General features: G+C 42.5%; 1 protein-coding gene across 1 annotated transcript in view; it reads right to left on the minus strand.

Moving 5' to 3' along the window:
• The window catches only part of LOC146855939 (sodium-coupled monocarboxylate transporter 1-like), a 363,001-nt gene that overhangs the window by 40,067 nt on the left and 300,979 nt on the right, over positions 1-21,955 (minus strand). Inside the window, exon 14 of the mRNA XM_085650685.1 lies at positions 19,612-19,700. Coding sequence (XP_085506811.1) covers positions 19,612-19,700 — 89 coding nt within the window. The remainder of the gene's footprint in view (positions 1-19,611; positions 19,701-21,955) is intronic.

The raw sequence follows: 21,955 nt of genomic DNA on the forward strand, positions 1-21,955 counted from the left end.
GGTAGAGCGAGGTGTTAATCTCAGGTTACAGGTTTCAAGCATCAAAACATAGCACAGATGTTTAATTTGTCTGCTTCAGAGTCTGTAATGTGTAGGTCACAGATCTGTGTTTTGTGTAGTATAGGTCAATGGTTTAATTATGTTCTGGCATGAATTATTTTATTATATCTATTTTTTGTTTCACGGCAAAAAAGGGCCTTAATTTATTGCATAGGAAAGCAAAACACCCAGGTCTTTCACTGCAGCTGGGTAAAGTTATGTACAGTCACTTTTTTGCCTCTTGCGACATCTAGGTTGTATAGTCTGTCTGACAGGGGTTGTTTCCGCTGATTGCACAGTCTTATAAATAAAACACACAGTTGTTGCCACCTGCACTGCTATGCTGCATTAAATCAGGTAACCAGACAATGTCAAAATTCAATGTTTCCAATAATCTTTATTAAATAGCAGGGTGTGCTGGTAATGGACACCTGGTCTCATTCAGAATATGCTTCTGAGGAAATCAATATCAATACAAAATTATCCCTACAAGGAATCATTTAAAACATTATTTTGATGATTCAGAACTGTGCAAATACTGAGACTAAGGGGCTCATTATGATGGCGTAACGATCGGCGGTGGCGACCGTTACGCTATCGTAACGAGAAATGACCCTGCCATGTTATGATGGCGGTGGGTATCACGGCGGACGCAAAGTTGGTCCGCCGCTTTTCCTGGTCGGCAATTGTTCCGATTGCGGCCGGGCGGTGCTGGGCCAGTAATATGGTGGCGGTGCCTAGCAGGCACCGCCAGCCACATTAGTATGTGGGTTGGATACAGGCCCTTCCATGTCGGCGATGCCGCCATGGAAGGGCTGGCGGAGATTGGCTTTGGGCGCCTGTTGCGGACCCCTGGTGGGGGTGGGGGGATGCACTTGGGGGGTACGCATGGTACCCCCCTGCAGTTCCCTGCACCAAGTGGAAGGCACCGCGTGGTGCCTGCCACATGGTGCAGGGAAATGCTGTGCATGCCGTTTTACCATTGCGGACGGAGCTGCAGCCAACAGCACCGTCTGTAATAGTAAAAGGCCAGGATGCGCCCGCCAGTATGGCGGGCGCATCCTAATTGGGCCGGTGGGACTGCCGCACGTCTGGCGGTCGGTCTCATCACCGTTATGGTGGCGAGCGGACTGATGTCCGCCCGCCATCATAATGAGCCCCTTAGTGTGAGAGAAACAAATAGTGAGATTTAATTGATGTGCTAATAAATACCAACCAACTAGAAGGGCCGATTCTAGGATTTTTGGGATGCTGGGCAGAAAGAAAACATGCAAGACCCCTCTAATCTGCATATGAAGGCACATAACAGGAAATGAGATCAGTTGGACATTATTCATCTGGCATGGATGAAAAAACATCGCAAGAAGAAATTTACAAATCTGGATATCAGTAACAATAAACAACAAAAACACAAATAGCCTCATAAAGTAAGTACATATATTTTAAATCACTATTAAGCTGAAATACATTATATTAGTTAAATTGGGTGGAAAAGCTAGGCCGAAATATCTGCAAAATTGTTTTCTTTACTCAAATTTTAACTGCTTGTTTTCCAGATTGGTGCATGATTAAAAGATACATTGTCCTAGGCCAGCGGTTCTTGTGGGCCAGACACTTGATCTGTGATGCCTACATAGGGGGTCCCCGATTTCTTAGAAAATCATAATAATATATTAATAAAGTTTATATAAAGTAAAATGTAAAACTGCAGATTTTCTAACATTTTGTAAATCTGAACAAATTTAAAGTTGGAGGCTAAAAATGTTGGGGCCGATTCACAGAACTAATCTGAGATAAAATCCTAAACTTATTACTTTTGGTATTCACAGAAGGCACTTAGTGGTAGTAAAGTTAGGACTCCTAACTTTACCACTACTAAACTGAGACAAATTCCTAACTTTACGACTTTCGGTATTCACAAAAGGCATTTAGTGGGAGTAAAGTTAGGAGTCCTAACTTTACTACTACTAAACGCCTTCTGTGAATACCAAAAGCAGTAAATTTAGGATTTTATCTCAGATTAGTTCTGTGAATCGGCCCCTAAATTGGCATCCTCCGATTTATTTGTGGGAGCAGTGCAAGTGCATCAGACAGAAAGCAGTATGGATGATGGATGATATGAATCAAATTAAGAAAAGCCCTAACCTTCCCATTTAATTTAACATTTTGATGTTTGTATATTTGTTTGTGAATTAAATAAAAGATTGCATCATTTTAGGTTTTTAATGAATTGTTTTGCCTTTAAATTCTCAAAATTGCTTAGGCAGGGGCCCCACGCTTCCAGTAATGACTCGATGTGGGGCCCCGGATTCCTATAATGAATCGGTGGGGTTCCGCGGATACAAGTAATTATTAAGGGAGTTCCACAGAAGTACAAAGGTTAAGAACCACTGTTCTAGACACTACTTGAAAAAGAGGGTTTCGGGTACATGGTGCAAGATAATATATGAAGCACAGAAGATTAACGAGCCAAAAATATATGAACGCAAACAAAACAGTTGAAAATAGCGTGACTTATATAAAAAGTTTCACTTAAGTCACTCTAAAAATAGGCATTGGGATCTAGCCAGATAATACTTTCTGATAAATTTACATTTTAACTTGCAAGTATTGTAAAGCACAGCCTAGGGCTAGAAAAATGGTAGCAGAATGATGTGCTAACGTAGCATTGTTATTGGACATTTCCACTAACACTGATTAGCTTTTTGGAATTTTTCTGTCTTTACTTAAACTTTTAAATGTGAAACTACAGCGCCTAGGAGTTTATGGAGTTAAAATGGTAAATGGGGATGCCCTGAGTCATGACTGCCAGGCCCCCATCAGTCCCTCTCAACAGTCTTTAAAAGTTTTAATACTAAGGGCCTGATTCATAAAGGTAACTTACACTTTTGAGTAATTTGCATATTTGAGTAAGTATACTCCTTTTTGCTTATTGACACAATCCAAGTGTGTTACTAATACAAAGGGGCAAATTTACAAGCCCCTTACGCCAGATTTGCGCTGCCGTTGCATCACTTTTGTGACGCAGCGGCGGCGCAAAGCCAGCGCCATGCTGCGGGCTATTTACAACGTGACGCATCTAGGGAGATGCGTCACGTTGTAAAGCCCTGCGCCACATGTGGGCGTTCCTGCATGGGGGGGGGGCGTTCCGGAGCAGGAACGCCTCCGAAAAGTGGCTGAGTGAAATCTACAAGATTTCACTCAGTCACTTTTACGACCTTGCTGCGCCAAAACCCTGCGCCTGCTTGAAGCAGGCATAAGGATTGATGCAGCATGTTAGGGATAGGGGCATCCCGAGCCTTGCTGGAGCTGCGTCGCGCTTGTGACGCAACTCCAGCAATGCGCCGCCTTTCCGCGGGGGGGGATGCGACACACATCTGCCCATCCGTGCCCCACGGTGCTCCGCAGAAGTAGTAAATTTGCACCAAAACTTTTAAGAAATTGTGTTAAAAGATATATAAAAATAGTACATATTTATTATATAATCATCAAATATTGCTATACCCTTTTTTGAATGTAAAATTAATTTAACAAAAATTTGTATTAAAATATAACTAAATTTTAATTAAAACTTTTAAAGACTTTTACATCACTTTTAATAATTATTAATGCATAATAAAATTATTTAGGTTGAAAGTTGTATTCTTCATTTAAACTTCAGAAAGATAATTGTAACTTAGTTTAATATATTTCCATTAATTAAAGATTGATTTCAAAATAAATTTAATAGTGTTGTAGCATTTTTTACTTGTTTCTAATTATCAAATAAATGTGTAAAATACTTTTTTATTAATTTTGAACATAAACTCATTTTTAATATGTATTTCCAAGATAAATACATTTGAATTTAAGTTTAATAAAACGTATAAAGCACATGATTGCTTTCAACGAGGCATCCCAGCGCTAGGATCCTGCCTTGAAGACGTGTTCATCAAGTAAAAAAGTTAGAATAACCATGTTTTAATATGTTTTCTAAAGATTGCTCAAGTAGGGATCATTCGAAGATAAGAAGGCATGCTGTTCCAGAACTTAGGACTAGGTATCTGAAAGACCAACCTCACTGTCTGGCTTTATTGATTCAAGGTACCATAGCCAGCAGGGAGTTAGATGAGTGACGGGTTCTCGTAGGGATGCATAGCACGATGAAATTGTGGAGGTATTTCGGGCTTGTTAGAAAAGGTCAGGTAGGCAAAGCACATGACCTTAAATTGGATCTATTTGCTGATTGGTAGCCAGACCGGCTTGGTAGCCTCTAAGGCGTGCTGAAATGGAGAGGAGTCTGGTGATATTGAAGATGAGTTGGGATGCTGAATTTTGAATAGTCTGTACGCATCTCAGAAATTTCTGGGAGAGGCCTAGATAAACTGCATTGCTGTAGTTTAAGGGAGAGGTGACCATAATGTGGACCATTGTTTTCTGAGCAGAGGCAGGAAGGAAACAGAGCATCTCAGTTTGCCAAAACACAAGCTGTACACAAGATGTAAGTCAAGCCTTAACTTGGTGGTCCATTGTGAGAATTTGGTCTTACCAGACACATAGATTTTTCACTTTTGACTTGGGAGAGGGAAAAGGACAGAGAAAGCTGGGTCACCAGGCAGTGGATCATATGTTATGTTGGCTCCCCACCACCATCACCTCAATCTTTCCACCATTGAGTGTAGGACAGTTAAGGCAAATACACTCTGCAACAAAAGCGAGTCACAGTTTCAATTGAGAAGTACAAGACATGACATGGAGAGTGAGTGGGTAAGCTGCGTAATATTAGCATAGGAGAGTAAAGTGAAACCAAATGATTCAATAATATCGGGTAGGGGGCTTATGTAGGTAGTAAAGATAAATTGGGGTTCCGGGACAAACCCTAAGTGTTGCTATTGGTTTCGCCAATTCAGTACACCTAGATTTTTTTGCTTTTGGATCACCCTTATTTGGACTTTCTACTGTTGGTGAGCCTCACTGCATATGTCTCACTCATGGTAATCACATGGCAAATGCACTGCACGTGTTTATCTCCAGTGTCTGGTTTTTAAGGTAAGGCCGCTGTGATGAAGCAAGGGTGAGGGGCACTTGGATGGTTACACATGTACACACACTTTCACAATATTAGGAGGGCAGCCTAATTTCCTTGTTCAGATTGAACTTTCCAATTCGAATTGCATGTATCTGTAATCATTCTTTTGTTTGCAATTACTTTCCATATCTTGTTTTTCTCGTTAAAGCATTTACCAAGGATCGACTTTTGTGGGCAGCCAGAACTCCAGGAGTGAGCATAAGAGAACGATAATATTGTGATATTTAACCAATGCCGTCCAGAAACACCACGCCTGGCTATCTTTTCGAACATGTACACACGCATGTGCACGCATTTGCACACATGTGCGGGCTGCACGTGGGAGGCTTCTGTCTTGCGCAGCCCAGTAACAGTGCCCAGGTAGCCTGGTGCAGTAGGGACTCTGCAGGATTAGATATTGACCTGGGATAGGCCCTATGTTAATGTACACTAATAGGGAATGTCAGTGTGATTTACTGTGTTTTTCTGTAGTGATACTTTATTATACACATAAGGAGAAAGCTGCCTTAGAGTGCAGTTTTGCTTCTTTTTGGCCTACAGAGACTAGTGAAATATCAAATTAGGGTACAATATGTGCGGGAAAATCAATCCTGCAATTTCTAAAAGGATATTTGTACAAATTATGGGTCAGCCAGAATTTTCATATTTCTCTGGCTCAGCTCAGGATCAGAACTCCCCTCACAAAAGGAGCAATTAACATTGCTTCACTCAGCTCCTGAGGAGGAAAGGGGTTGGGCAGAATTATCTGCATCAATCCATCAGCTGTCATACTGTCCAAGAGATGGGCCTGCCCAAACCCACTGAAGAATGGAGGGAGCCCAGATCATAATACAAGAGGGGGGTTCCCCTTTGGAAATATAGGGAGGAAGACCCTAGCAGTGATGTCAGGCAGAGGTGAAGCCCTCAGAGAGATGTGACTAGTGACTCTTGTTTGATGCCATTTTGAACTGTCTCCACATGCTGTTTTGGAGGGTTGGGACAGATAGAGGGGGTTACATGGCACCCTAGGATTGGCTGGCTTCTGGACCCAACCTCTCCCCTTTAAAAATGATTGCAAGTAAGGGAGACTCTAGTGCTGCTGGACCCTGGGACCAACTGGAAGGAGTAACCCCTGGTGCCCAGATATGACTAAGGACTCTGCCCAGTTGACACCAGCACTAGTGGGTTTCCCCATGGGCTAGTGAGACTGGTTCCCTTGCAACCCCTGAGGACCACTTGGAGGAATGCCCTGGACTTCTGTGCCCAGAAACCAAAACCAGAATGAAGGTTGGCACAGGGAGCTAGGAGTATCAGTTCCCTGAGGACTGCACCACTTTGGAGGTGAGGAGGTCTGCTGCAACTTCCCCCAATAGGTAGAGCTCTCCACAGGAGTAAAATGAACCCAAAATTATCAACATCACCCATAAGTGCCCCAGTTATGGAATTTGTAAGTTTCGCAAACTTTGACCTTTTCTTTTCACTTCGATGAAGCATGTGGGGCTCCGCTGCCATTTTACCCGACTACCCTCAAAGTGGGCCAGAGCCTAGGGGGCTGGCGCAAGAAGGCTGTACTTAATTTTTACAGGGAGAAAATGTGCATGGGGCCCCTCCCCAGACTCTCCTTTTGGACTGGGGACTCCAGGCAGTATTTGTAATAGAAGGGGGCAGGACCCCTCCCCATCCTCCGTGTAGCAGGAAGCAGAGGAAGCACCATAAGGTCCCCACAAGCAGCAGAGATTCAAGAAGCCGCTGGATCCTGCGGCTGCACATGGAGGTGTAGGCCGCGTGGGAAGCCAATGTGGCATCGAGGGGTGGACTCAACTGACACCAATAAATGGAGGCTTTTAGGGTACCCAGGTGGGACAGGGCTCCACCCAAAAAATAGAAAAATCCCAAAGAAAATCGAGGCCGCTTAAAACTGCTGGGCTCTTTCAAAAGCAATGGGAGAGCCGATATTCTGCTTCCGGAGGAGCACTCCTTGTGGGGCTCTTCAATTTTGCACATTTTCTCTGCATGTGGTGGCCCCAGGATGACAGATGCACCACCAACGAAAGAATAGAAGTGTGGGGGCTGCAGAAGCACAGCACCTCTCCCTTATGAGTTTAAAAAGTAATGACCCTATCTATGTTTGCGTGGTCCTTGAAACCAGAACCTCTCTGAAATGTTCCTAATGTTGTCAAAGCATTCCCCTCGCTGTAGTTTCTGCTCTACAGCTGGGAGAGCTGCACCCTATAGGCACTGTATTTATGGTTGCAGTTATTGTGGCCTGAAACTGTATAGAGGAGAAAGATGTACAAAAGTGCCCTCTAGGGGTTAAATCTATGGTTGCATGTTAATGTGGTCAAAACTTGATGCCCACTAGGAACTGTTTTTATGATTCACTTTTATGGTTTAAAAGTTTATAATAAGCACACAGACACATGTTTTGTTTATTTAAAATGGCTTTAATATTACAATAATGTTGACAGTGATTATTGATCATTGTGAATATGCTTTCTTAACCTTAATAAGTGCAATAACACATGGATTTGTATTATTGATGATTGCATTTCAGTACAAAATTAAGTTTTTAACATGTGGTTTGTGAATCTTGAACCTTTGACCAAGCCTATAGACTTATTTGATATGTTTGTATGACCCCCTTTAGGGAGTCAAAGGTGATTATGTGATGTCATCTATGGTATTTTCCATCTGATAATGTACACATTTGTAAATTACTGCATAGTATTTAGAAGTGTATGTGTAATAACTGTACTTTCTGTTTTCTAAAGAAAAATAACTGGCTGGACAATCATTTATTAAGTGTTATTGTTGCATGCCAGTGAAGGGGGCTTACTAGTCCACAACACCTCCCCTTAGTAGGCCTTGGACTGCTCTGCTTCGCTACCCTGAGCAAGTCAAGCACTACAATGGGGTGGTTTGTTCCCACTGAGGGGAATTGTGGAGCTATTACTTGTGCAGGCCACACAACTAATAACCAGATTTCCTACCATGAGGGATCCCCTGAGACAGCGGTAGTATCTTCGATCAAAAGAGTTTTAGAGCTACTTAAAAGGAGCGATTTTTGAAAAAAGAAGTGACCTTTACAGATTCTCTAATACATTGTTTGAATATATATATTTTTTAATGTTGCCTTTACTTAACCATCTGGTGATCTCTGTCCCAACTGCGGAGTCTACCAATGGTATTTGATTGAATACAATTTTTCAATGCCGACAGCCTAGCTTTCTCATGTTGTCTCTTGCTGCAGCTCTTCTTGAGGTACTTTCCTCTTAAAACACTCCCTGATAATCCTTCAGTGTCTGAAAATATCAGCAAGTCGGAAATCGAAAATAAGGTCAACCAACTGCAGGAACAGGCCCAAAAGCACGTAAAATCTATATTTTGTTTACAGTGCTTTTAGCCTTTTGTCTAATGATTTTGACCTTGTATTTGAATTACAACCTTACCAAAACTTTCAGACATAGAAAAAGGATGAGCATATGTACTGGGCTGCTGCTAAGTAAAAATACTCATGAGGAAGCCACAGTAAGAGACAGTGTAAAAAAGCCATGGCTGGCTATAGTTGAAAAATATATACAAAATTGAACTCTTCAGCACAACAACCGCAAGACTACTACATAGTAACAACACAGGGATAGCCCGCAAAGCAATAATACGAGGACAGGAAAATACATATACTAATGTAACACCAACACAAAACAACACTGTAACAAAAGCACAAAATGCAACACATTCTCGGAACTCCAGCTCAGCAACCCAAGGCAACATTTACACAGAGTAACAAAACAGTTCTTCACAACACAATAATTCAGCAAGTAACAGTAACAACACAACACACCAACTCAATAACAGAGTGCACCAGCAGCATAACTACACACAACAGTAGACAACATCACAGTAACAGCACAGCAGGAACACAACTCGTAATAATACATGGCAACCACAGTCCTCATTACACAAACACAAAGTCAGTGTGCTATAGCAATAACACACAAAAATTAACAAGAGAACAATTCAAGACTAGAGAAAAAGTAACACAACACACTAGCATAAGTACACCAAACACAATGCAACAACAACACAACAGACAACAACACAAGAGCAACTATCACATTAACAACAACACAGAACAGAACTACAAAAAAGTGCAATATGGCATCACAAATCCACAACAACACACCACAAGAAAAAAACACACAAAACTTTAACAACAGAACAACAATAGTGTAACACACACCTCAACACAATCATAACACACTTCAATACAACCACATTTACAGCGCACCATAACACAACACACCAACACAACATATAACGCATTGCTGAATTAGCTCAACTACTCCACGACACACAACAAAACGACAATAGATAAACTAGCAACACCACCATAACTAATCAAAATAATACAACACAACAAACAATATATAACACAACAACTACACTAAGGCACAGTAATAACAATGTTAATGCCATAACACACAACAGCACAGCATGATGCCAAAATAGCAATATACAACACACCATGAACAAAACACATCAAACGAAGCACAATAATATTACAAAACAGCACAACATGAACAGACAATGTGGCAGACAACCCAAGAACTCAACAGTACACAATACAGCAACAATACAATGCAACAGCATCACAACTACACACAACATAACAGACAGTGTTGTAGAATAGTACAGCAATAACACAACATAAAATACAGTGCAACCACAACACTATAACTAACTCACAATACAGAAGAACACAACACAAGAACAACATAACCATTCACAACCAAACTGATACCATTCCAAAACACACAACAGAACCAACACAGCAACACAACACAGTAAACAGCATAATGAACTGAACATTGTAATGTCACCAATCAACGCAGCAAGAACCAACATAAGACAACACAATGCCATACCAGCATAGCAATAACACAGTGCAACACACATTAACAACCAACCAAAAATAACACACATTGCATCACAACCCACAGTTCACTAACTCAACAGCACAGCACATGCATCAACATCAACACAATAAGAGCATAGTAAAGAGGAGTGCAGAAAGAGCAACCCATAATTACACAAGAACAGATAGCAAAACAACGCAATACAAAGCAACACAAAATAAAAAATAAAACCCAGCACACCAACATGTCAAATCCGAACTACACAAGAACAATTCAACATCAAACAACACAGTCAAAATAGTAGCACAATACAATAACTATGCAACAACACAAAAAGAAAAATACTGAATATACATAATTACAATACAACCCAACAAAACAACACTTTAGCAAAACAAAATTGCACCAACAAGTCAATTACAACATAAAATGGTGTTGTCTGTTGCTTCTATATTAGGTTGCATTGTTGTGATGTGTTGTTTTTAAAAAAAACGCTTTTGTTTTATGTTGTATTGTTTTTGCTGTGTTGTGTTGATAATGTTGTTTTTGTTGGTCTACTTCTGAGTTGTTTTTCGCCTCAGCTCGATTTCTTGCATGTTTTAAGGTATAATAATTCAAAGGCTCTCTGTTAATAATAAGTGCCATGAGTTTGTAACCTGTTGGGGTATTTAGGGACGATGTGCATTGGCAACGTGTGTAACTGTCTTGGTTTGTGCTTGGGGTGTATTTTTGATGGGATGCACAAAATTTACATGAACGTGAAGTTAAAGGACACTGGTAAGATGGGAATGAGATATCCATAATTGCATAATGCAGCATTGGCATAATGGTAGTAGTTCTCTGTGAACTGTGATCGCACATGACACGATTGTACCCACTTCTGGTATAATGCTGCACCCGGAGTTATGGTGGCAATTCATGGCTTAATGGTGATATTCCTTTGCAGAATACAGTTATTCATGGAATGTTAATAATCATCAGGAACACAATGCTAGCCATCGGCATGGTATAGTGAATGTAATTATTGACATACCATTGATGACCATGGCATGATGGTACCCATTCCGGCATCAAGCCTTCACTGGCATAATGGTGTACATTCCTTATATATCGTAGGCTTTGTTGACCTGGTGGTCCCATCCCTAGCCTAATGCTTGCAGTGGTATGGTAATAGTCATTGAACCTTTCTTAACATTCCTGTTGAGGCCTCGGCCGATCAGATTGATTTAACCTGTCTGCATCCATCCATGCACTCATTCATTCAGCCATTCATATATACAGGCACTCACGTATTCAACCATTCATCTTTGCACTCTTTCACACATTGATTATCCATGCTTTCATTCACACATTTATCCATTCATCCACCTACTCATCCATCCAAGTGTTTACACATTCTCACATTCACTCACATAGCCTTGATTATCACAGAGAAAGCAGGCCAGATGTGTTTGTTTTGCTGATGCATGTTTCATATAAAGGATGATGTGATGTGAAAAGCAGAGGATGTAAATTTAAAATCTGGAAATCTGGGGAGTCAATGACTAGATGGAATTGGAATTATCAATTAAAATGTATTGAAACTGTGAGGAAAGCTATACTTTTTTTACAGTTTAGATTTTGGATATTAGATTATACGTTCTGTGTACTATAGGAGAGTCACAGTGACAATCAATTTCTCCTTAAGCCAATGTGCTTCTAGTATGCATAAAAGGATCACTCCTTGCCCATCGAAATGCAGGATAGAAATTAAACTCCTTTCTGGGTGCGCATGAGAGTGCATTGCTTTGCCAGAAAGGGAACAGCAGTGTCCCAATGAAGCTAGCTTACCGAATGTGACTGTGGGAAGGTGAGATTTCATCCATTGAGAAAGCAATACATATGTTAATCCAACACGTAATGCATGGAAACAGGTGCAATTACTGTGTGTCATTGTTGTGGCAGAAATACAAATTGAGAAAACATTTTTGTTTTAATTTAACATATTACGAACATGTTATTTGGCAACAAGCAAAATATGAGTTGCATGAAAGTCAATTCACCAAAAGGCCAGGGGTAGCGGAAGTGACATCACATGCCACTTGACCTTTATGTTCTCTCACACATACATATGCATACACACAGAATTCCACATATTCACACTCTCTCTCTCACATACACACACTCTTGCCTGCACACAACATATGAAAGCATTTTTTTACTTACCCCCAGTGGTGGCTCCTCTGCTAAGGCAGAGGAGCATCGCCCCACTGCTTTTAACAGTGAAATAAAGGGAAATAAAATGATAATAACTCCATGCTATTATAATTTTATTTGTTCCTGCTGCACTTTACATGTTCTCCACCCAGGCTGCTTTACAGCCTGGGTGGAGAACATGCCCAGGCTCCTATTGCCCGGCTGAGCACCGAACCACAGCGCTCAGACCACTCACAATGCTGCATTGTATTGTTGTGATTGGTCAGGGGAGCCTGGGTGCTTCCTGTTCTATTCCCGACACAGAGGAAAGACGGAGGAGAGATGCGACCCCTTCCTTCCCTCGCCTCCCACCTAAAATCTCCCGCCCCACTACCCCCGATCCATGCCGGCCGACACTGTTTACCTAATCTGCCAAGGAGGGTCAAAGGTTCAGCTAATTGTAGTCCATTTTTTTAATTATACAAATAGTGAATAATACATACATTGTTATTCACCATTAGTGTAATAACAAAATGACGAAAAACAAGGAGATTGGAACCCCAACCAATATTCATGAAGAGACAAGCTACCCCTGTGTCCCTGGCACTGCTTTTGCAACATCTGAGGTCAGGGGTCGCAAATGCAGTGCCAGGAGTTGCAAGGGACAAGCCATGGGTCGCAGCTGCGACCCCTGGTCACCCTAAATGATGTACATGATGAGTTGTCCGAAGTAAAACAACACTGGCAAAGCCAAAAGATTTCGCCTATGCGAGATTTACTGGCTTTGTCAATGTATTTAGCAATGTTTTCCAGCAGCTCAGCTGCTGTGCAGCATGGATAAAAGTTTAAAAAGTGCTGTAACTCGGTCAACGCGAGCTGCTTTATGGCACTTTTTTTTTTTATTTTCAACCATGCTGCATAGCAGCCACACAGTTGTACAACATGGCAAAAAAACATTGACAATGCCAAATAGCTCTACTATTTCGATTTTTAATGCTTTTCATGACATGTGTGTAGCTGCGTGACTGCTGTGCAGCATGGTTATAAGTACAACAAAAAAGCACTATGACATGGCCAGCACTGGCTGTGTCTTAGCACTTTATTTTTTTACACTTTCAGCCATGCTGCACAGCAGTAGACAAAGACCATAGATCTCATATATGCAATATCTATTGGCTTTGTCAATGCTTGCTAGAAGTATGTTGGAAGCAGGAGGCTTCTGCTTCCATATTTGTTGGCTTGGTGGCTGTGCTTTCTGACCTGAATTAGAAATAACTGCTGCTGTGAAGTGCTTGCCCTATTTGCCTCAGTGAGCTAAGTGCATTCACTTGAATGGCTACATGATGCAGCTTGAGCTAAGATTACAAAGTGAAAAGTATTTGGATGACCACTGGGGAGTCCCACCTTCCTCCTCACCTCACCCCAAAGCTTGGTCTCCGTTGGCAGTACAACTTACCTCTCTCACTCTGAACTTTGCACTGAGGGCGTGTAACGGACGCACCCCCTCTGACACTCCTTCGGTGTGTACTTTCAACAAAAAGGGCCATGAGTCAAGGTTGGACTACATTTTTATAGATATTTCCCTGTGGCCCAAAGTTCAAGATTTTAGAGTGATCCCGAGGACAGACAGTGACCACAATTCCCTCTTGTTGGAGACCCAGCCCCTGCTATAGGGCTGCTAACTACCGATTCTGGAGTCGACCAGGGAGACATACTACTCACTACAAGCAGGCGCCGGGCGAAATGGGGGAAGCTAGTTGATAAAGAAGAAGCTATAAATAACCTCTATGGCATAGCACTCCCCAGGTTCCAGGAGGTGGATGCTCTCATCAATCAACCAAGACCCTCTGACTACAATGAGAGACTATTTGGCATTCACCAGGCCTTAGTGAGGGACCTTGCAGATGTCTTCAATCCGGCCCTGCCCACTAGAAGGAAAAAGACTCGCGCTCCGACTTGGTACACCTCCACCTGCAGGAAAACTAAGTCTGAGCTTCTTTCCGCAATTAAAGAGGGTAGCGATAAGGTGAAGATTGCAGCCCTTAGGAGGGGGTACAAGTTAGCACTGGCCAACGCAAGGGCAGAGTGGGATTGGAACCACTGGCATGAACTGACTGAAGCCCTCAAATCCAAAGACTCTAGGAAATTTTGGGCTCTGGTAAACAATGGAACAGGGGATCTGCTATCCGCAGTAGAACCCAATATTGCCCCCTCTATTTGGGAGGCCCACTTTGGGACACTATATCAAGAAACCACTCTCTGGCCGGAAGGGATGGTGGCGGAGTCCCCCTGCCTTCCAGATGTGGCCTTGGAATTTTCCTTGGGGGAGGTGAAGCTAGCACTGGAGCGCTTAGCGCTGGGGAAGGCACCGGGGTTGGATAAGCTACCCGGTGATTTGTTCAGATACCACCCTGACATCTGGGCCCCGTACTTTCTTGTTCTTTTTAATGCTATTTTGGGAGGTATGGCGGTCCCGTCCTCTTGGCTAGGGGCTGAAATAGTTCCGATTTACAAGAAAGGGTCCCCTTTGAGTCCGGCAAACTACAGGCCTATTAGCCTGATAGATGTTCCCCAAAAGCTTTTTGCGCGCCTTATTTTGAACCATCTATTAGACTGGGTGGAGGAAAATGACATCATGAGTCCCCTGCAGGCTGGCTTCAGGAAAAACACGTCGACCATGGACCAGATCTTCCGCCTCGTTCTCCTCTACTGGAAGACGGTGAGGATCGAGGGGGGGAGATTGTACATGGTCTTCGTGGATCTGAGGTCAGCCTTTGACCTAGTCCCGCGCAGGAAACTTTGGGAGGTGCTGGAAAAGTTAGGAATTCCCCCCCAGCTACTTAACATCTTAGCCAGGCTGCATGAGAACAACTATGCTCAAGTCAGGTGTGGGAAAGATGGCAAACTTTCATCCTGGTTTCCTGTCCGTCGAGGTGTGAGGCAGGGTTGTGTCTTGGCACCGACCCTGTTTTGCTTATTCATTAATAACGTCATCTCACACCTGGAAAACGTCAAGGACAACGACGCCCCCTGTTTGGCAGGTAGGAAGGTACCGGCAATCATGTTTGCCGACGACACCCTCCTCCTTTCAAAATCCCCCATGGGGATCCAGAGGATCCTGGATGGATTTGGTCTTTTCTGTCATCAGCATGGGTTGGAGGTGAACACAGAAAAGACCAAGTTCATGATCTTCAACCCACCAACCAAAACTAGGCCCAATCCCACCCTGGGGACCGCCAGCCTTGAGAGGGTGTCCACCTTCATATATCTGGGGGTAACACTGCAGGAAAATTTAGCATGGGACCGACAGATAGTACGATCTAAGGCCAAATTATCCCAACTGTCGGGTGCAATCCTGAAAGTGGCTAATACTTCTTCCTTCAAGCCCATAAGCCCGGCCCTTGAAACTTACAAGACCCAGGCCAAGGCTGCGGCCATGTATGGCAGTGAGCTATGGGGATACAAAGCGGTGAAGGGCTTATCAACAGTGGAAAATAGTTTTTTAAGGCGCCTTCTAGCCCTTCCAAGTGCCACGCCACTTCAGCCTCTGAGAATGGACATGGGTCTCCCCCCTATTGCAGAGGAGCTTGTGTCAAAGCCAGTGAAGTTCTGGCACAGGCTCTGGTCTACGGACGAACTTCATCATTATAGGGAGGATCTCACCCATGTCATGAGTTTAAACTGCAGTGGTAAAATCCCCTGGCTCACCTTTGTAGAAAATGAACTGTCTGCCATCAATCTCCGTGTCCTGTGGGAGGACCCCGCGCGAGGCTGCCAAACAATCTCGCGCAAAGCCCTGGCACAAATCTACAAAGCCAGGTCCCTTGCTCACTTGATGGTCGCTCAAAATAGCGGCACCCTAACCTTGCGATTTTTAGAATCCAAAAATTCTTATGTTTTTGAACCTTTTATGGATTTTATTTTTCCCATCCTGGCGAGGAAACTGTATGTTCAATGGAGGCTTAGCACACTACCTATTAATTCATACACCTGCAAGTGGACAAATGGGGGCGATAAAACATGTCCCTGCTGTAACAACCATGTGGAAGATGACCCCCACATCTTGTTTGTGTGCCCTGCATACCAAAGGCCCAGAAAATACTGGATAGCACCGCTCTGTAAGAACCTGGGGTTCAGAGAGTATGCACAGGCATACAGGATTTTGAAAACTAGCACCCTGGGCCACATTGTGTTCGCTGTTTCCAAATTTCTTATGGCCATATGGTTGATCAGAAAGAAAAAATCCTCTGAAGCCCCTTGAACTTTCTAATGTAATTTTAAATCACTCCTCGCTGGGAGAGCGGACTCTATTTAAATGTGTTTTAAAATAATGTTTTAATGTTTGTAATGTTTGCATTGCATCTTTTATGGTCTATATGGCCGAAATAAAGAATTGGAAGAAGAAGAAGAAAAGTATTTTGAGCAGCCTGATTCATTTTACATTTAGCCTGCAGCTGCAGATTTGCACTCCAAACACCTGTGCTGCACTTTCTCCATAGGGCCGTTTCCAAACCAATGTCTTACATTTGCTTCCTCGTATAGCAGTTGGCCAGAGCTTTTGCCGAACGTTCATTTTGTCTACCGGCACCAAGAAATGAGACATTTATGAACAGAAAAAGCAAGGCATTCTACAGCTTAGGCATTTCATGTTTTGGCAGAAACGGCCGAAGTGTTAGGAAATGACATCTCGGGCAATGATTTGCTGAATCTCAAATCGATTTGTTGTGTCTCCTTCGAAGATGGACAACATTCACATGTGGAGAAGGAGTGGGTTGGAGAGGGAAGAATGGGGCACTACAGTCAGAGGTGATGACTTTGGAACTGGAGAACGTTTCAGCGTCTGCTCAACACCCTCTGATTCGGGGCAAATCACTTAATACCCCATGTCTAAAAAAGCAAGTGGCGGCAAAGCATGTCTTTTTTAGAATACACTAATTCTGCTCTCTTGAAGGAATGCACTAGCCATAAGAGAAGCGACTGGTATAAAAACAAGAATAACAAATTCAAAATGTTTCCCAGGCAGGTAAAACACAGCTGAACAAATTGAGAACAGATGCTGTGGCTATGGCCATCATGGCTGTATTTGCTACATAAAAGCCCCTTAACATCCCTCCAAACACCCCACACAGTTTACTTCTTAGATGTCATGAGCCTGACCATGTGTTAGCCCAGTGTTGATTATATCACATTTGATGAAGGATGTTTGCACAACAGGACATAAACAGATAGATATAACGAGCAGTTTTCCAACATTATTATTCCCGAGTTAAGTGTGTGTACTCTCTTCGGCAACCTCCGCAGAAAACTCCTCTTTTCAAGGATTATTTGCTGCTGCTTCAAAGCAGGAACGCGGAGGCATCCAATGATTGTTGTGAAACTTTCAGGTTTGTCTTTTTTAGGGTGTCGTTTAATGAGACCGCACCATTGGATTACGACAGTAGATTTTTAGACTGACCTATCTTTTTCATTGTAAACATGTATGTCAGCAGCTCATGTCGAATCTGTCATCAATAGCATGATAAATTGCATCAGAGTGCAGAACGATGCGTTATTGGACTGTATTTTACTACTGCATAGCTGCTGTTTTTTTGTTTTTATTCTACTTACAATCCACTCAGTTGCGAAAGTAAAAGCATGCAAGTTGCGATTTGGGCACCTGGGGGCATGGGGCACTGCCCGTGAATGAATACTACTGCTGGGAAATGACGGCAGGGAAAAGGGGCGAGTGAAAACAGGGGAGAAGAAGAGGGACACAGCAGAGGCAGGCAGAGCTCAAGGGATAAATATATTTTAAATTATTTACTAGAAGAAAAGAAAGTGAGAGTGAAAGTGTATCCGGGCACGCACATTGTGATCTGTAATTATTGTGATGCAAAGGGCGGAGTGAGATCCCAACAAAGAGACATTAATATGGCACGTGCTTCATGTCCCGACATACCACACAAATGTATCTGTAGCAAACGTCACTGACATGACCATCTGCAGAAGTTGTTTTCAGAAGGGATTCGTGCTTCCAGCTAACAGTAAAACCCAAGTACTCATTTGTCAACAGTAATTGCTTTTATGCTTTTAACGGCCTGCCAAGAATTGTAAAATTTTTAAAGTGAAAACAGACCACATATAGAAGACAGGGATAAGCATAGATAGACGATAGGAAGCATAGAGGAGTAAAAAAAAACATACCTCAGTCTTTGAATACACATTAAATGTGATGAGTTAAGACCAAGAGTTACAACCCTGTTTACAGCAGAGCTAGGTAAACCACAAGCATTTGTCTCTAGTGCTCCAGATTAAAGAAAAAAGTTGTCTGCTAACATAATAAAATGACAGCTGGGGAAAGATTTCAGTACTTAGTTCCTGCTCTCGGGGAGGGCTAAACACAGGAACAGGCATGACAAATGTATGCCATGGAAAAAGGGGGAGAAAGGATAGGAGAGAGACGATAGTGCCAGCAAATGGAAAGCCAATGGGAGGGTTGAAGCCCACAAAGTATATGCAACATGTCTCAAGAGAGACAGTGCAAGCACTGTCTAGTCAAAACCTAAAACAAAACTGTTTATGGTAGTTAAAAACATGAAAATTACAGTACAGCATATCTATGTTACCTTAGGCTCCAACCAGTAATTTGTGTGGCTTAAAAGTCAAAAGCCAGATTTCGTGCCATCCTCACCGTTCACATTGAAAACAGTGGGACGTGCCTGCCAACATTCACTAAAACGTGTTTGCGGTTTAACTAGAAATTTATCAGGACCCACAATTGGAGAGTCAGGCATCAAACGTTTCTTCTTCACCATTACTGTATGTTAAATAATAAACCAGGTAGTGAGATGGAGCATATGACATTTTAGCATGGTTTGCAATACCAATAACCAGTTCTCTAACCTCCCAATGTTACTGAATGCCGCCAGAGAATACGACTTGGCCAAGCAGACATTCTCAGAGTCCTCTGATGGCAAACTCATCCAGTGCCACGCTCCTCTGATACCATTTTTACACCCAAGGTCCAAGTCTGTCTAGAGTGAAACCGCAGTTCGGTAATGGCAAAGTGGTGTGTCTGTGGTACCGGCCTTTGTTTCTGCAATTGTGCTACAACATCCTAAAATTGTTTACACAACTGATGATAGGTAGGCCCATGGAAGTATGCTTTCTACACCTTAAACCTCAAACACTGCATGGTTGGAGATGGCACTATTTGCATCACTTTCATATTTTGAATTGACCTGGCACAGATGGCTCAGAGGGCCTAACATACTGCAATTTTAGATTTTTACACATTGTAAAGCTGTGCTGTTTTTTCCATTGCTTTTGCAGTATTCATTGTTTATTAGTGGCTGCAAAAACAATGTTGACATTTCATGTTAATAGACAATGAATGGACTGTGCTCTCATTTATGCCTACAACACTTTTTTGTATGAATATTTTGATATACTTACTTTTTCTCGCCTGCAGAATGCAAAGATGTCAAAAGAGAAGTCTTCTGAACAATGAAGGTATTTCCGATCTATATTTTGCCTTGCCCCTCCTACAAAACTCAGAGCAAAAAAAAAGAAATCAGAATGCATTCGCAGCACTTGTTTATTCTTCTACTCGCGTTTGGGTGTATCTCATAGAGGTAGACAGGCAGAGGCAAGGCTGAGACAGTCTTATATCGTTAATAATACTTGTATTTCCTCTAAAGTTCTTCCATGCTATGCATACATTCCATACATACTACAAGTTCCAATTAAAATGTATGCCTCAGTGTTCTTATTGAATTCATAATAGATTTTGGCACATGCTTTAGTAAATGCTAGATATCTGTCCCAATGTTGTTTTGCAATTCAAGCTCTGCCGTATACCTGTTAACTGTACCATGCTGTTCATCCTTCATTACAATGCATACTTCTGCCAAGCATTCAGTTGTAAGTGCTCCATCTTATCATCTTGATTTCGAGCAGTAAAAATAGCAATAAAAATACACCTTCTGTGGGTTTCCACAGACACATAGAAAAAACAAGCGTCTGCAAAGTCAATAGGTTTAATGTTTATATTGGGCATGCGCATGCTATACAAACGTCAAATCTATTGGTTTTGTCAGTGCTTGTTGCTACTAGAGCAGGTAAAAGCATCTGAAAAATGGGTGCTACAGAGAACAGATTGCATTCTTTCGTATGGAACCCATTTTTCAGATCTGTTTGGCAGTGCTCGACCCCAGTGCTAGCAGGCCGCTGCCTGACTGATTATAAACATGGGAGCCAGCTTTGAATGATAAACTCATACTAGAATGTGCAGAGTACAGTTTCAAGATGGCCACAATGTTTATAACCCGTCACTGAGTGTAGTAGCTACAGTGTGAAGCAAGCACTGACAAAAAGATCTGGAAAATGTATGCTACACAGTGTACAAATTTGGTATACATGCGGGTAGACAGCGTCCATCCACTATTTGACAGGGCAGACCCCGTCCACCCTGTAATGACACATTCAGCAGCGCCTGCACATTGTCTGCTGTTCGTAATTTAAAGAAGCGTAAAATTTGCGATTACATAAATTGTGATTGCATTTAAGGAATTGCAAATTGCGATGCCTCAAATGCAATGCATGATGCCATTGAAAATAGTGTTTTTGCCATTAGGGGACGCAAATTACCGTCAAATGAAACTTGACTGTAATTTGCAAAAACTTTGAAAAATGCACCAAAGTGTATTTTTCAAAGTTCCTGGTTGCACACACACACATGCCCTTGGGGCATGTGTGTGCGCAGCATGTGTTCACATTACAATTTCAGGGGTGCAACATGGTGTCCTTTCTGCACCCTTGCACCCTTGAAATTGCATGCGCAATTTGGGAGTACCTGTTAGGCAATTTGGAGTAATGTAGGCCCATAGGAATGAATGGGAAGCAATTCCTTAATTGCGACTCGCATGTTTGTAGGAATCGCAATTGTATTTGCGATTCCTACAAGCATAGGCGTTTGCGATTCTTTAATTGGGATTCCTTAAAAATCGCAACTAAAGAATCGATGTTGACTTCTTTGATGCATGTGCACCTAAATCCCTTAGAGCAAGTATGCAATTCAGCATGCTTGGCATGAATTGCGCACGCATCATACACATCTAACTTTATAAATAAAGACAGTGACCTGCACGTCAGTGAGCGTACTCATGATTGAAACAGTCTCCTGCAATAGGAACGCTGATTCATAAAACAGAGAATGTGGGATGGACTGATTTCAGGGAAAACAAGATTAGAGAGCAGTGAGGCATTGTGAAATGCGAATGGGATATGAATTCAATGTCAGGGATAGTTCAAATATAGAATGGGGTGTGGCTTGGATAAGTATGGAGTTATAAAGGGCTCCACTGCTGCTTGGGCTTCTCTCGCATTGCTGAGCATCCGCGGACCTCAGGGGGCTCTGGCAATTAAGGTGGCAGCCACAGGAGCAACAAAGTGCCACAGAGAAACAAACATTAAAGCTTTTATGGTGGGTGGAAATCAGTGGCAGACCCTCAAGTCTGACAGGCACTGTTTTGTGGACACAGGTCAGCCCTTGGACCATGCTGGGCAAAATCAACTGAAGCAGACGGCTGGGAGGCTGGTGAGCACCGGAATGCTGCCAAAGACCACCTGAATGCCGCTTGAGACCATACCCTGGGTTTGTCCAATGCATTGGAGACTGTGGCAAACACTTGCCGCTGACAGATGTCATTTTGAAATTGCTGGTGGACATTCGCCTGGCCTGAAAGTCGGTGGAGGTCAGCCTCTAGGGGCCACAGGCTTAGTAGACAAAGAATGAGAT

Source organism: Triturus cristatus, chromosome 4_1, assembly GCF_964204655.1.
Source record: "Triturus cristatus chromosome 4_1, aTriCri1.1, whole genome shotgun sequence".
Lineage (NCBI taxonomy): Eukaryota > Metazoa > Chordata > Amphibia > Caudata > Salamandridae > Triturus > Triturus cristatus.